The 15,921-nt window shown below is 42.2% G+C and overlaps 1 protein-coding gene across 1 annotated transcript; it reads right to left on the reverse strand.

Annotated features, from left to right (window-relative positions):
- Window positions 1-4,539: 4,539 nt before the first annotated feature.
- On the reverse strand, window positions 4,540-15,387 carry Zscan21 (zinc finger and SCAN domain containing 21). The gene is made up of 4 exons (XM_015491533.2): window positions 15,262-15,387; window positions 9,757-10,249; window positions 9,312-9,501; window positions 4,540-5,732 (listed from the first exon to the last, which is right to left on the reverse strand). The coding sequence occupies exons 2-4, from the start codon at window positions 10,153-10,155 to the stop codon at window positions 4,891-4,893; spliced, it is 1,431 nt and encodes a 476-aa protein (XP_015347019.1). The 5' UTR covers window positions 10,156-10,249; window positions 15,262-15,387; the 3' UTR covers window positions 4,540-4,890.
- Between the last annotated feature and the right edge of the window lie 534 nt (window positions 15,388-15,921).

The following is a 15,921-nucleotide window of genomic DNA, read 5'->3' on the forward strand; positions in this document are numbered from 1 at the left end:
AGCCACATCCCCAGCCCTGTCAGCATAATTTTCTATATTTGTTACATTCATATGATTTATTTTTTTAATATTTATTTTTTAGGTGTAGATGGACACAATGCCTTTATTTTATTTACTTATTTTTATGTGGTGCTGAGGATTGAACCCAGGGCCTCACCCGTGTTAGGCAAGTACTCTACCACTGAGCTACAGCCCAGCCTCAATCATATGATTTCTTTTTGTTTTGTATTTTTTGATTCATCAAATTCCACATTTAAAATTCTCACAGAGTGTTAGGATAAATGAGGGACATAGAACGAAGGCGGGAAGTGGCACGGGAGCAAACTTCAGATCAGCAAGCTTTTCTTTATTTGGTATTTGTTGGCAGAGTCAACATCTTTGTTTGTATGTGGTGCTGAGGATCAAACCAGGGCCGCAGCATGTCAGGCAAGCGCGCTACCGCTTGAGCCACATCCCCAGCCCAATTCATTATTTTTTAATTAATTAATTAATTTGGTGCTGGGGATTGAAACCAGGGGCACTTAACCACTGAGCCATACCCCTGTCCCCTACTCCCCCTTTTAATTTTTTTTTTTTTTTTATCTTGAAACATGGTCTCTCACTAAGTTGCTTAGGGACTCACTAGGTTGCTGAGGCCGGCTTTGAACTTGTGATCCTCCTGCCTCAGCCTCCAAATTGCTGGGATTACAGGTATGTATCACCATGCAATGTGACTGATAGATTGTAAGGTGAAGTTTTGTTTTGTAAGAAACCACTAAACTGTTTTCCAAAGTGGCTACACCATTTTGTATTCCTGCCAGAAATGAATGAGATTTTTGAGTTGCTCCACATCCTCACCAGTTTGTAATATTGTCTGTGTTCTGGATTTCACTAATAAGTGTGTGGTGGTATAATATTGTTAAAACTCCAAAATTTCTGACATGATGTGGGATATCTTTGCGAATATGCTTATTTGCCTTCTTCACATCTTCTTTAGTGAGGTATCTGTTAAGGTCTTTGACCCTTTTTAAAATCAAGCTATTTGTTTTCTTCTTGAGTTTTTTCTTTGTGAATTTTTGGGTGACAAGTCTTTCTTTTCTTTTGGTGGTACTGGGGATTGAACCTAGGACCTGAGCATGCTGGGCAAGTACTCTACCACTGATTTACTCCCCCACTTGTGGATGACAGTGATTTATTAGATATTTCTTTTGAAAATATTTTCTGCCACCTGTGGCTTTTTAAAAAATTATTATTCTTAATAAAAATTATTATAGTCCTTTATTTTTTAATTTCACAGAGCAAATATATTTAATTTTAAAAATAAGAGACAGTGTCTTCCTATGTTTCCCAGGCTGGCCTTGCACTCATGATCTTTCTGCCTCAGCTTCCTGAATAGCTGAAATTACAGGTGCATGACACCACACCTAGTAATTTTAAAGTTTATTTGTTTTTCTTTCTTTCACAGATTGTGTCTAAAAAGTCATTGCCGAACCTAGGGTTATTTAGATTTCTTCCTGTTATCTTCTAGTATTTTTATAGTTTAGTGTTTGGTTAGATTTGTGACCTAGTCTGAATTTCTGTGAAGGGTGCGAAGTCTTTTGTTTTTGTGAATGTCTAGTTGTTCCAGCACTATTTGTTGAAAAGACTACACATCAGCTCATTTTTTATATTGTTTCCTAAGTAGTTTTTTTTTTTTTGATGTCTTCAAACACCACATACACATAACACACAAACACCTTGGGTCACATATTTCTAATATATCTTTTATTGGTGTGTGTGGGGATTGAACCCAGGGTTGCATTACTTCTGAGCTACATCCATAGTCCTTTTTTATTTTAATTAATTGATTAATTTTGGTACTGGGGATTGAACTCAGGGGCACTCAACCACTGAGCCACATCCCCAGCCCTGTTTTGTATTTTATTTAGAGACAGGATATCACTGAGTTGCTCAGCACCTCACCATTGCTGAGGCTGGCTTTGAACTCTCTGTCCTCCTGCCTCAGTCTCCCAAGCCCCTGGGATTACAGGCGTGCACCGCAGCACCTGGCAGTCCTTTTTATTTTTTGAGACAGGGGCTCACTAAGTTGCTGGTGCTGGCCTTGAACTTGTGATCCTCCTGTCTCTCTCCCGAGTTGCTGGAATTATAGGCATGTTATAATTGAATGCCCTTATTGTTAATATTTATTTCTTCACTTCTACTCAAGCCATCTGCTTCTGCCCCACCTTCTTTATTTAGGGCTGCCAGATTTTTTTTTTTAATGTATATATTTTTTAGTTGTAGATGGACACAATTCCTTTATTATATTTTTATATGGTGCTGAGGATCAAACCCAGTGTCTCACACATGCTACCACTGAGCCACAACCCCAGTCCCTAAAGGTTGCCAGATTTAACAAGTAAAAATACAGGACATCCAGTTATATTTAAATTTTAGAAAAACAAGTAATTTAATATCCCACTTCCCCTTCACCTTCAGGCTTAGCAAAAGCCTTCCTCCTCTCTTGCTTAAGTCTTTCCCCTTCTTCCTTTTTTCGGTGACCATACCAAGATTTCTCCTGGAGAGATGCTTCAGCAGATAACGTTTCTCTTCCTCAAAAATCATCTGTCCCCATCTTTCTGAATACATAACAATAACTGGGGTCAGACCTCAGCATAGTCCCACTGGGAAAACAGTGAGTGCTGCAAGAGAAAATCTTTCTCATGGAAGCATTGCTGAACCTGGCTAAGATTACTGACAGGAACCAGAGGAACACACGTGGGAATGGCTCCTGAGGTACTGGGCTGGGAGTGGAGGCCATGGTGTTGGGGTGTGAAATATAAAGCCAGGATGGGGAGAGAATGGCTGCAAACCTGCTGACCTCAAGATAGGGAGATTACCTAGGGAGCCCCAGTGCCATCAAGAGGTTCTTTAAATATGGAAGAGGAAGGCAAAGAGTCAGATTAAATGTGCATATGGAAGAATGGCCAAAGAGATGCAACATTGCTGGCTTTGAAGGTGGAGAAAGGAACAATGAGACAAAGTGGGCTGCCACCTGGGTGGCCTCTAGGAGCTGGTAAAGGCAGGGAAACTGATTCTCTCTCGCCAGGACCTGCCAGGAACTCCCCAGGGGACCACACCCCTGCTACCAGCTTGATTGAGACTCATCTCAGAATCCTACAGATCTGCAAGGTAACAAAGTTATGTCGTTTCAGGCCATTAAGTCTGTGGTAATCTTATTTTTTTGTGGTGCTGGGGATTGGACAGGGTCCCATTTGCCAGGTGAATGTACCACTGAGCTACATCCGAAAGTTCGAAGGAATTTGTTAGAAAACAAATAACAGCCCTGATGTACTTTAGAATGGTTCTTCCAGACTTGGCCATAAATGAAAGCTTATGGTAAATGAGGTAGATTTAGATTAGAATTACCAGAGTTCTGAGAAGAGGGTCAGCAGGCCCAGTGCATGTTAAAACTAACTTATTGCTTGAGACCTGAGAACCCCACGCTGGACTGTTATCCCAGAGGAACCAAAGAACTCCTGGTTCACTAGGATAACAGGATGCACCATGACAGGCGCCTGGTACTGAGTTCAGTGGTGGCTGTCCCTGAGGCTAGAATTAACAGCAGATTCTACCATGCAACTCAGTTCCCTAATGTTAGTGGGGATGACTGAATTCTGGATTAGAAGAGGCGGTGGCATTTAACCATCAAAGGAAAAGTAGACCTCCTAATGGTGGGCTCCGCTGCTGCCTAAATGCTCTGTGGGCCTTCATCATGAATATACAGACAAGTCGGCATTACATGTAGAGTTTAAGGTGCTGGCAGGACACCCAGATCTTTAACAAACTACTTGAAACAGAAAAAATTTCTTTTTCCAGTAATTACACCTTATACCACCCCAAATATATGGCTGATACATGAAGACTATCATTTAGAACTGTGGCCTAATTGGATCCTGGGATGGCATACAGGGCAGCTTCCAGAGACCAGACTTGGTACTAGCATGAACCTTTCTTATTATCCCTGCTTGGCAGAAGGCAAAAAGATATTTCAGTGACTACTTAACAAAACAAAACAAACCTATCATAATATGAAGATAAAGCAGTTGGGTTTCTAGGTTTCTGGACCAGAAACACCATAAGGAAAAGTGTTTTAAGAGGCCACAGAGATTGCAGTCAGGACAGACAGGATGGATTTTTTTTTTTTTTTTTTTGACAGGATGGATTTAAGATAATCAAATTGTGTTTTACTTCTCGAGTTTTGGAAGAAGGAAGCTGCCCAGGGAGAGTCAATTTTAATAGACTCTGGAATGGACAGGATAAATACAACCAAAATGCAAATGAAGTTGATGAAATGATCCCAACAATAAAAAAAATGTACTTAATAAAGCACAATGTAGACCAAAATGTAGCTTCTATACATACTCTACCACAACCCCTCATATATACATTCACAAGTAACAAAAGCTTTACTTACCCCCAACTCAAAATTTCTAAGAGCTAAACCAGTAGGAATAGTTTCATTTATAGTCAGTTTTGATAGTACATCATTTATCACAATAATAGTCCTGAGGCATGATATGATGTTACATGTTTATTCTGAATTCAATCAAACTGTGTTCAGTGTTATCAATTCTTCACAAGTTATAACTCTGGAATATACATTGAAAGGTTAAACAGTTTTAATATTTCTTAATTATACTGGGTATACCTCAGTTTATGCAGAAGGCAATGCTGGCATGGTTTGCTGGGTCCTGAAGTATGGGGAGGGGACCTCCTGCCTTTGAGTGCTGTGGAGCTGTCACTCCACAGGCATCCCTGATGGTGGGTGGAACAAAATCTATCAATAGAGTTTACTGCATCACGGGCTTCTCCCTACCATTTACGTTCCAAAGTTTACGAAAACAATAATGAAAGAGGGATACTTGACAATTATAGTACTTCTCCCTCTCCAGTGTGGACTCTTTGATGTTTGGAAAGATTTGACTTGCTACAGAAGGTTTTTCCACAATGATTACACCAATAGGGCTTTTCCCCAGTGTGGATTCTATGATGTTTATTAAAATTTGAGCTGTGGTTGAAGGCTTTCCCACACTCCTTACATTTATAGGGCTTCTCTCCAGTGTGGAGGCGCTGATGTGAACTGAGACCTGCGTGCTGGCTAAAGCTCTTTCCACACTCATTACACTGATAGGGCTTCTCCCCAGTGTGGATGCGATAGTGTCGAATGAGGCTGCCTTTACCACTGAAAGCCTTTCCACAATCTTTACACTGATAGGGTGCCTCTTCCGTGTGCATTCTCTGATGCTTAAGGAGGTCTGAGCTCTGCCCAAAGGCTTTCCCACACTTACAGTCATAGGGCCGCTCCACCAGGTGTGTTCTGTAATGGAGGGTAAGGTTTGAGCTATGGCTGAAAGCCTTCCCACACTTGGTGCACACATAAGGTTTCTCCCCAGTGTGCGTTCTCCGGTGTTTGGTAAGATTCGAGCTATTACTAAAGGCTTTCCCACACTCGGCACATATGTAACGCCTCTCTCCTGGGGTGGGTTTAGTGTGTACTGATTCTGCCCCTTTCTTGGAACCTGTGTCTTGAAGAGGGGTTTTTGCTCCTCTTTCCTTTCCAAGGTTCCCCCACTGCCTTTCTGACCTGGCCCCACACTTATTGGCAACAATCACAGGAATGATATCCCCTTTGAGTCCATCTGCATGAGACTCTTCTTCAGAACTTTTCTGCTCATCTGCTGATTCCTCATTATGGGGATCCAGTTTATAGTCTGAAACAAGAAATGGAGAAAGGATATGCTTGTTGTTTCCTATTAAGAGGAAGAAACAGTTAAAAAAGAAATAGGATCGTCACACATAAGCTCCGTACCACAAGCTACAATGGTCTGATGAGTCCATGAACATTTCTGCCATGAAAGCTTCATATATATATATGGCACAAGGTATAAACAGGAAAATAAGCACATCTGAACAGGAGCAAAGGAGACGAATGATGCTCAGGCAGGAACAATGACCAAAGCTGATTAAGGAACAAAAATAACTTAAGGGAGATGAGGCTAAGCGGCAAACTCACAGAACCCGCATTCCCACAGAACCGAATATGAAAGCGATGAAGAACATTCAGGGCATTCAGTCCCATTTACATTCATTCTGATTCCAGATCAGGACTAATATGAATGGGGGTTAACTCACCATTTAACTAATGCTGGCTATGTCTTATCATTAGTGACAATATCAGACTGAACCAGTTTAAAGCATTTTGCTAGGTAGTTAACACTTCATTAAAGTCATTTTAACCATTTGTGGAAAAGGGGTCTATGAGACATGTACTCTGAAAAACAGGCTCTTGCGGAGAACTGTTATCCCTCCATGGAACCCGTTTCTCTCTCTCTCTCTCTTCATCCTCCTATTCACTTTTCATAAGAAGCAATCACTTGGCGACATTTTGAGTTACTGCATGAGCCATGAGCTATGTGTAGCACGTACATCTTACTTAACATAAATAAAAGTAACTTAATACAAGTTAAGATTTCGAAAGTAGTCTAATGAAGCAGGCTTTGAAAAACAGTTTTCTGGGGCTGGGATTGTGACTCAGTGGTAGAGCACTCGTCTAGTACATGCAAGGCCCTGGGTTCGATCCTCAGCACCATATAAACATAAATAAATAAAATAAAGATTAAAAAAAAGAAAAATAGTTTTTTAGGGACATTTAGCTCAGGGACATTGGGACATTCAGCTCACTTGGTTTATTTCCTGAATTTGAGTATTTGTGTCTTTCATCACTTCTGGACAATCTCAGTCTCTCCCAACTCTATTCTCCCCTGGAACTGATGTTAAACAGAGCTGTATGGCCTGCCCACTCCCCACTACCCTCGGCGCCTTCCATCTCTTCTTTCCATGCAGCATTTCAGGTAACTTTCTCAGTTTACCCCGCGGTCCACTAATCATCTCTTTAACTGTTTAAAATAGCCACTGTGTTCATTTTATTGACCACAGTTTTCATGTTCAGAAACGCTATTTTTTTTAATCAAAGCTGCCTGTTTATCCCTCCCCCAACAGCTTCTTACTATCTTGAGATTGCAATGATTTGTATTAATTTATTTGAAACCAACTTATAAAGTGATTTACATCAATGTTCCATTATCACAGATAATTGAGCTTTAATTTTCCTTCTGTTGGGTCTACTGACTCTTATTCTCCCTTGGATATTTCATAATTTTATAACTTTTATTTCTTAGAAAGGCTTTATCCCCCCCAACTCTCACTCTAAATAACTGTACAGCCTGGAATAGTCTAGAATTTGCTGGAATACACAGTCTGTGGCTTCACATTTGCTCTGTCACGTACTGAGAACCAAGGCTTATGTTAACTTCTTAGCTTGGTGGTTTCTGTACCATTCAGGTAAAATAAAGTCCGATCTCCTACTAAGGTAGCTGTCTAGGGTTTCAATGTCTCTGGGTATGCTTCTATCTCCACTTAGATTGGCAAACTTCGGTTCTGGATCCCATGCTAGTAGGATGGTTCTTTGGGCCTAACAAGACTTTTCACAGTTAGTGTATAACCTTTTGGGTCTTCTTCATGCAAGGCTTTCAGAAACTTCCTTTCCCTCAGGAGGGCTCAAGAACCTGTCTTTTCTCCCCATTTGGACATTAAAACCTGAGCCTGCTACTGGCTCTGATAATCCTTCCTCTCTACCTCTCCTCTGGGTAGCACTGCCAAGTGACTATGCCAAGAGAAACAGAAAATAAAACTAACCATTATGGCTATCTATAACTTTAAGTAGTCTAGAAACTCCCAGAAGGCTCCAAATGACTAGAGAGGAGAATTGGCATTAAACATTTAAATTTAGCCAGACAGTTCCATTTTTTTTTTTTTTTTTAACTTTTCCCAGAGAATATGATTAACAGAGATCAAAACTCTGTTTCCAGCCAGGCATGGTGGTGTACACCCATAACCCCAGTAGCTTGGGAGGCTGAGGCAGGAGGATCACAAGTTCAAGGCCAGCCTCAGCAACTTAGTGAGGCCCTGTCTCAAAATAAAATATAAAAAAAGGACTAGGGATTTGCTAGTGGTTAAGCACCCCTGAGTTCAATCCCCAATACAGAAACAAACAAACAAACAAAAACCCCACCCGTTTCTAAGATGGAATTCCATGTGTGTGGGACATGGTAACATCTCATGGAGATTTCTGAGGGCTATGGACTCTGCTCATGAAAGTACAACATACACATGATTAGCGATGACACCACCTACACTTGAGCAAAGCCCTGGTGGACTATAAGATCTGGAATAATGTCCCATGTTTTCATAAACATAACTAAAAATTAAATATTTTAAGATTTAGTTGTAATTCTTCTAGGAAACGACAGTATGAGCATAGAAACCATTAGTATGAAATAACAAAGGGGAAAACCATCTATAGTGTCTGAGACTGTTCTGTAAACTATGATTTGTGGATTTGAGCAGGGAAGTACGGCTACCCCAATACAGCTGTGACCTGCTAGCTTCAGAAAGGAGGCTGCCAGTTATCTTCCATTCATTCTCTCCCGATCCATTGTCTCTTGCTCTGTACCCGCAAGAAACTAACTGCTAGAGGACTGTACAACTGTCTTGTTTGTCCTGATCTGGCTGCCAGGGGGGTCTGCCAATAGGGAAACTAGCAGAAGATGTGTGGGCAGGAGCAGCGTCAAACTGGGGTATTTATTCCCTTTGCTCTCTATCTGATGACAGGGTCTGCAGCCACAGCGCCTATCAAGTGACCTCCCTCCTCCCTCAACCAAGGCTACAGCTCCCATCAGACTCTGGTGACAGGTCCTCTTTCTCAACCCTTTAGGCTCATAGAGAGTAATGCCTCCCTCCCTTAAATGGTACTGGGGACTGAACCCCGGGGAGCTTAACACTGAGCTACATTCCTATCCCTGGTCCTTTTTATTTATTTTTTTGACAAGGTCTTGCTTAGTTGCCCAGACTGGCCCTGAACTTACAATCTTCCTGCCTCAACCTCTTGATAGTTGGGTTATTACAGGCATGCACCACCACATCTGGTGATAATAATACCTTTACATTGCTGTCTAGGGTGCTCTACCCGTCACTGGCTGTCCACACCTCTGTAAAGTCCTTTATCTAACTCATTTCACTTGGCCCTCTAAGAGTGTGCCATCTGTTCCCACACCAGGACCCTGGCTGATACAGTTAAATGCGGGGAAGAAAGGAAACTACTTTGCTTAGTTAGCCTGCTAGTCAAGTCAATCCAGGAGTCACTACACACCAGGAGTCACTACACACCAGAAATTATGGATCCTTCTCCTTCTTCAACTATGAAGGCCAGGGCCCTCTGAGATGGTGCTCACCTTGACTTTTTCTTGGATCCTGAGTGTAATCCTGCTCCTCACCAGTCTCTTGGATATACAGAGGCCCCCAGGATTCATACTTGGGACTGGTCTCCACAGACTGTGTCTGCATGCTGCTCAGGGATGCCTTGGCACTTCCTGAAGATGACGTCTTCTCCCACACTTGTTTCTGTTCATTTGGAGTTGAAACCTAGAAATAGTAAGAAATGGCTGGGTTTGTGTACAGCTCACTATTAGAATGAAATATCTCAGGGAAAAACTAGGGAAAGAAAAGAAAAACATCCATCCTACTGGATCCTCAAGATTAAAGAAGAAAACTTACAAGGAAAATGGTCCAACTCACAGTAATTCTATCCAGCTAATTTGGTTGAATGGACAAATCCGTGTTCCTGCAGGGAATGCTATGCTTTTAATATCTGAAATTTAAAAAGCCCCCCTTCCCTACCTGCAGTGCTGGTTCATCCAGTTCTCGCTCCAGATCTTCCAGGAGAGTGACGGCCTCTTCGGCACTCTCTGGGCAATGGTCCTGCACCCAGGCCTGAAGTTCCTGGGGCAGGATGGTCAGGAACTGCTCCAGCACCAGCAACTCCAGGATCTGCTCCTTGGTATGGATCTCCGGCCTCAGCCACTCACAGCAGAGCACCCGGAGCTGGCTCAGGGCCTCCCGGGGCCCAGGGGTGTCATGGTACCCAAACTGCCTAAAGCGTTGACGGAACATCTCCAGGCTGGGAAGGCACTTCCCTTTCTCTTCTTCATCCTCGACTTTCACAGATACAGGCCCCACCTGATCCTGAGGGGGCCTGGGGCCCAGAACTGTGGCCATGCCCACCACCTTGGTCATCATACAGACTCCAGAAATGGCTTCTCTAGGGCAGGCTTTGTGGAGCAGGAGTTTTGGTTCTTTTGGGTTTCTGGTTCCTTAGGGCCACACGTTAAACCTATGAAAATACGGTCACCATAAAATCACCAAAAGAAAAAGTGACTTTTTTTGTTTGTTTTTATAGACATACTTTTAGTACAGGAAATTGTAGAAATTATGACCAAAATTATTATTCAAAATTATTCTGGAGTCAGCTTGTGATAGCCTACTTTGATTTTACTGTGTTGTGTCTCTATCTTCCTAAAAAGTGCTGTGTGGCATAATTTTAAAATCAGATTAATTTGCTCCAAAAACTGTTTCACAATCTTACAACTAGAGATACCTTAGTTTCTGAACATTCAACAAGCTATCTAGTGGTCAAATACTGTCTGTTTGAACCTAAGACATTTATTTAACTTGAACATTAAAAATTTACTAGTCAAGGGCTGGGGTTGTGGCTCAATGGTAGAGCACCTGCTTAGTATGAGGCACTGGGTTCAATCCTCACACCACATAAAATAAAATAAAGTTATTGTTTCTATCTATATAGAAATATATTTTAAAAAAATTTAGTAGTCAAATAACTGGGTTTGTTGGCATAACCAGGTATGAGGTTGGAATTAACTAACATACAATAATGAAGTATAATTAAAGACATAATTTTGAGCTTCACTTGACCCATTTTAAGTAGGGCATATGCAAGTTTTTAAATGTCTTTAGCTTTTTAACAGAAAGGCAGGTGGAATGACAGAGAATAGACTAAAAGTGACATGTATTCTTATTGTGATATTTATTTTGACAAAATGTCACTCAAAATAGAGGATACAAAAAAAATGCTTAAAGTAAGGCTGGGGTTGTAGCTCAGTGGTACAGCATTTGCCTAGTATCTATGAAGCACTAGGTTTGATCGTCAGCATCGCTTAAAAATAAAGTATTGTGTGCATCTGCAACTAAAAATATTTTTTAAAATGTTTAAAGTATCTTTTAAATTTTAAATACTCTATAAATCTTTCAGGCTATTGACACATGTGAATACCAACACACAAGTAATAACATAATCACTTCGATTCTCTTCATTTGCCATGAAGTCTATTCATTCAATATCTGAATACCTGTCATGCAGATGGTACTAGGGCTGCAGTGGGCAAGTACGACACACACCCCACCCTCTGGGAGCTTTCAAACTTTTATAATAGGGGAGATGGTAAATAATAGACAAGAGAATCAGTCTAAAATTACTGGCACTTATTAAGCATATTTAAAAATTAATAAATTAATCAAAGTCTTATGTTTGTGACTGATCTTCCTGTTTTCAAGTCTTAAGCAGCATCTTTCAAGACATCTAGGCATCCTATGTTGAATATGGCTATCTAGAAGAACAAAATTCTGCCAGTCCTAAAAAAGAGAAATACTTAAAACACCTACATGAAATTACACTGATAATAACTGTAAAGACTATAAAGAGGATCTATAAATACTTTATAAAACCTGAAGGAGGACTTGTAGTACATCTCGACCTAGCACATTTAAAACACCAAACTTAGCTAGTTTTGTACATGCATCAATCTCCCTGGATCTGGCTTGCCAGCACCTCGAGGTATAAAAAGTGATAAATATGTGCATAGTACAAACATAACGAGGGAAAAAGACCAAAACTTAATTAACAGTGACACTGCTGGGTTATGTAATGATAGAGAATTTCAACATTCTTTTCTTGTTTGGATTTCCAAATTTTTTAAAAAGAATGTATATTACTTCTTTCGTAATCAAAAAATCTTTAAAGGTATTACAAATAGTCCTTTGACAAACTAAATAGTTTTTATTGCTGGTGCTGTGCGGAGAAGGTTTGTATTTATGAAATTAATGTTGGTGGAATGCTTAGCAATAGAATCACAAACATCAGCAAGAAGCTCAAAACATGAGAAGGGAAACTACGGCACAGCAAGAAAAACATACAGCACTATTTCAGAACTAAAGCCAATCATCCAAATAAAGGATTCTCTGGCTAAATTTGAGTCTAGGAAATAAGGGGTTAGCCAACACCAAACAAGACTTTTAGCTTTTGTTGTTATGGAACTTCTTTGGATATTTTCAATGCTACCAATTTCCCCAAATACTCCAAAATAGGAAAATGCCATTCCCCATCTTCAGGAACTACCAATGAATAATCAGTTTGGGAAATGAAAGCCAACAGTCTTTAAAAATTTGCAGAAAAGATGAATATGGAGAGTTTGTGGGATCCTTTGATGTAGTAAGAAAAATTTAACCAGCCAAGAAACTTATTTATTTCTATGGTACGAGAAATCAAACCAAGGATTCTCTACCACCAAGCTACGTCCTCAGCCCTTTTTATTTATTTTAAAATTTTGAGATAGGGCCTTGTTGTTGCTCAGTCTGGCCTTGAACTTGCTATTCTACTGTCTTCCAAATCACTAGGGTTATGGGTGTGGCTGCTGTATCCCAGCTGAGGAATGTTATTTTTAAATAATCAAAGTATTTTTAATACTAAAAAAGAAGAACTACTTGGATCTGGGGTGTGAACTAGCTTGGGAAATACACTGCAGTTGAGGGTAAGGCTGAAGAATCACTGAGCAGCAAAAAGCTCAAGTGATAAGTTGTAGCTGAAGGTAAGACAATATAAGGTGGAAAGAGAACAGGAGCTTTAGTTTACTATGTAAACTATTCACTGAGGAGTGAATAGAATGGGAGTCTAGCACATGTCTGGTATATAACAGATGCTCAATAAAGTGGAGTGGAGACTGAGGCATGAGGATTGCTTGAGCCAGAGTTTGGGGCTAGCCTGGGAAATAGAAGAAGACCCTGTCTCTTAAAACAAAAGATTTTGTGGAGTGTATGAATGAATGAACTGGACTTAAAAGTAACTACAATGCTCCCTTAGTGAGATAAAAACAATAGCTCTAGGTTTGAAACCAGTAGAGACCAAGTACATACTGTGCCTAGAAAAAAGATCATGTCCTACCCAGATTCTTTCCTCATGAACCCTGGATGAAGCAATCTAGCACTGAACAAGGCAGCCTGGCTCTGATTCATTTTTTTAAAATAAATAAACACACACACACACAGTTGTAGATGAACACAATACCCTTATTTTGTTTATTTAGCTTTTTTTTTTTTTTTTAATTTTATGTGGTGCTGGGGATTGAACCCAGTGCCTCATGCATGCTAGGCAAGCACTCTGCCACTGAGCCCCAGCCCCCCTGACTCATTTGTCCCCAAGGACAGTTGTTTCCCTCATGCTACACAACTTGCCCTGGTCAATTTAACTTGCAGACTTTTAAGATTGTAATTCTTTCTCTCTCTCTCTTTTTGGTACTGGGAATTGAACCCAGGGGCACTTAACCATTGAGCCACGCCACATCCCCAACCCCCACACCCTGTTTTTTTTTTTTTTTTTTGGTACCAGGGATTGAACTCAGTGGCACTCAACCCCTAAGCCACATCCCCACCCCTATTTTATATTTTATTTAGAGACAGGGTCTCATTGAGTTACTTATCACCTCACTGTTGCTGAGGCTGGCTTTGAACTCAGCATTCTCTAGCCTCAGCCTCTCAAGCTGCTGGGATTATGGCACCTGCCACCATGCCCAGCCTCATACACTTAGTTTTTTTAATTAAAAACACAAATCCTGAAGCATCCTAAGAGATGCCATTAGATGTTCTGACAGAGTGGACCAGCTTCAGCACCTTCACACTGATCTCTGTCTGCACCTAGTTTAGCCACCGAATCACCCAAGTGCAAGACTCCTAGAAAAACTGAGGCAGGGGAGACGTGCCATCTAATCTCCTAGAATAAAGCGCCATGATTGTGCTGGACAGACAGAATCACAATTGGCCCTCTATCTCTCCACTAGGTCTCATCACTCCTCTCCTTATTCTCTATGTTCCACTAAGATCTAATAATCATGTAGGATTCTGTTTCATTCCTGTCTCAGCTTACTAATTAATTCAGGAAAACGTGCACAATCTTAGTAATAAGAAAAGAACTGTCCCAGATGTGGTGATGCATGCCTGTAATAGGAGCTCACTGAGGCTGAGGCAGGAGAATTACAAATTCAAAGTAAGCAGGAACAACAGTGAGTGCACGCTACCAAAAAAAAAAAAAAGTGGCGGGAGGGAAGAAGAGAAAGGCAAATCAAAGCCTCAACGAAACGGTTCCACGGACGTTGGAATCTTCTATGGCAAGAATTTTAAACATTTAAAAATTGGATAATAAACTGTCTTGACATTATTTTTTTTTTCCCTCCCTGAAGCAAACCAGTAATTTAACATTTGGTCACGCGGAGTTTGTGTAAAGATTCATTTTGGGATGCTCTCCTGGTCTTGGCATTCGAGTTTTTCTTAAAGTGTATATAAACTCAAAAAGCAAGTGAAGAGAAAACAAAGGCTCACACAACTCACATGGTCTTCAACTACAGTGAACTTTTGTTTGGAGCTACCTAGATTGTTTCCTCTCCACCGTGGTTTTTATCCCCCGGTCCACAGTACTTAAACTTTTCCTTATATAGCATGGCTTTCCAAATCTCTCTCCCCAGCCAAATCACCTCTCTTTACACCCTACTTATAATCGGTCCTCTAAAAACGTTTCCAAACCGGACCAGCTCTCCGCTGTGCGTAAGCTTTCCAACCTGGGCGCAGCCCGAAGTTGCTGGGCACGGCCCGCGGCTGCCAAGATGCCGCTTCCCACAGGAGGTTCCCACCCATCGGACGTTACTTCTAACAATGAGCCTCGAGTTCAGACCTAATTGAGAGCCACGGAAGGAAGGGCGGGCAGCCCCAGGCCGACTAACGAACGGCTCGGCTCGAGAGAGCACAAAAGAAAGCTCCTCTGGGGCGCAGAGGAGACAAGGTTTCATTTGTTAAAGCCCTAGGGGGTGGAAAAACCATTCCAGAGAGCCGGCGCCTCCATCAGCACGGGCTGGGCAGGGACCGGGGCTCCTCCCCACAGCCCCGCTAGGGCCAGTCGGAGATTCCCGGAGACCACAGCCGCTAAGCCAGTCCCCCTGTCCCTCCCTAAACCTGGCCACCGACCCCTCCCCACCCGCCGCGATAACCGGGGACCAACAGGCTCACCGTGAGTCACAGCCGCTCCGGGCGCGGGGAGACCGTTCGGCGGGCCGCGAGACGGCGCAGCCGGAAGTGCGTCAGAGCCCCGCCCCCGCGGGAGTTGCTGAGGGGCCGCGTGGCCCCTCTAGGAATTCGGGAAACTTCTTGATGCCCTGGTTCAGGAGCGTTTGGAGAAGCGGAATCGCCCTTAAAGGAGATTAAGGCCTTAAGGAGTCAGACAGCTTTCTGCCCGTTTTTACCCAGACGGACCGACCAGGCGAACGCTTCGTCGGGTTTCCAGCATAGCTCCCGACACCCTGGGACGAGGGTTGGGGGGCAATACCGGCTGAGCGTGGTGACCTAGGGCCCCTTGTCGACTGCCTCAGGCCCATCACCACGTTTAGGTACCTGGGCCCGTGAAGCGGGAGGTACAGATATCACTTGCAGATGCGGGTCATGGTGTCAGTCCGAAGTGGCCGTGTGCATTTGCGAGTCCTAACCTTCCCCTGCAGAAATAAATCATAGGGGCTGCGCTTCTCTGGATGTTGCAGGACTTGATAAGGAGGTCTTTGCTTGTCTTTTCCCCTGTGGTCTTGTGCAGCTGCAGGTTCCCAGACTGAAGATGCTGTTTTCGACCTCAGTTCCACACCCCCCCCCCAAAGCATCCCTTAGAGAGATTGCTTTTGT

This window comes from Marmota marmota, unplaced genomic scaffold, assembly GCF_001458135.2.
Source record: "Marmota marmota marmota unplaced genomic scaffold, marMar, whole genome shotgun sequence".
Classification (NCBI taxonomy): domain Eukaryota; kingdom Metazoa; phylum Chordata; class Mammalia; order Rodentia; family Sciuridae; genus Marmota; species Marmota marmota.

Coding starts and splice junctions, on each gene's coding strand:
- Zscan21 (XM_015491533.2), bottom strand. CDS start 10,155: ATGATGACCAAGGTGGTGGGCATGGCCACAGTTCTGGGCCCCAGGCCC. Junction 9,502..9,756: donor TGGATGAACCAGCACTGCAG/GTAGGGAAGGGG, acceptor TACTATTTCTAG/GTTTCAACTCCAAATGAACA. Junction 5,733..9,311: donor GGATCCAAGAAAAAGTCAAG/GTGAGCACCATC, acceptor TTCTTGTTTCAG/ACTATAAACTGGATCCCCAT.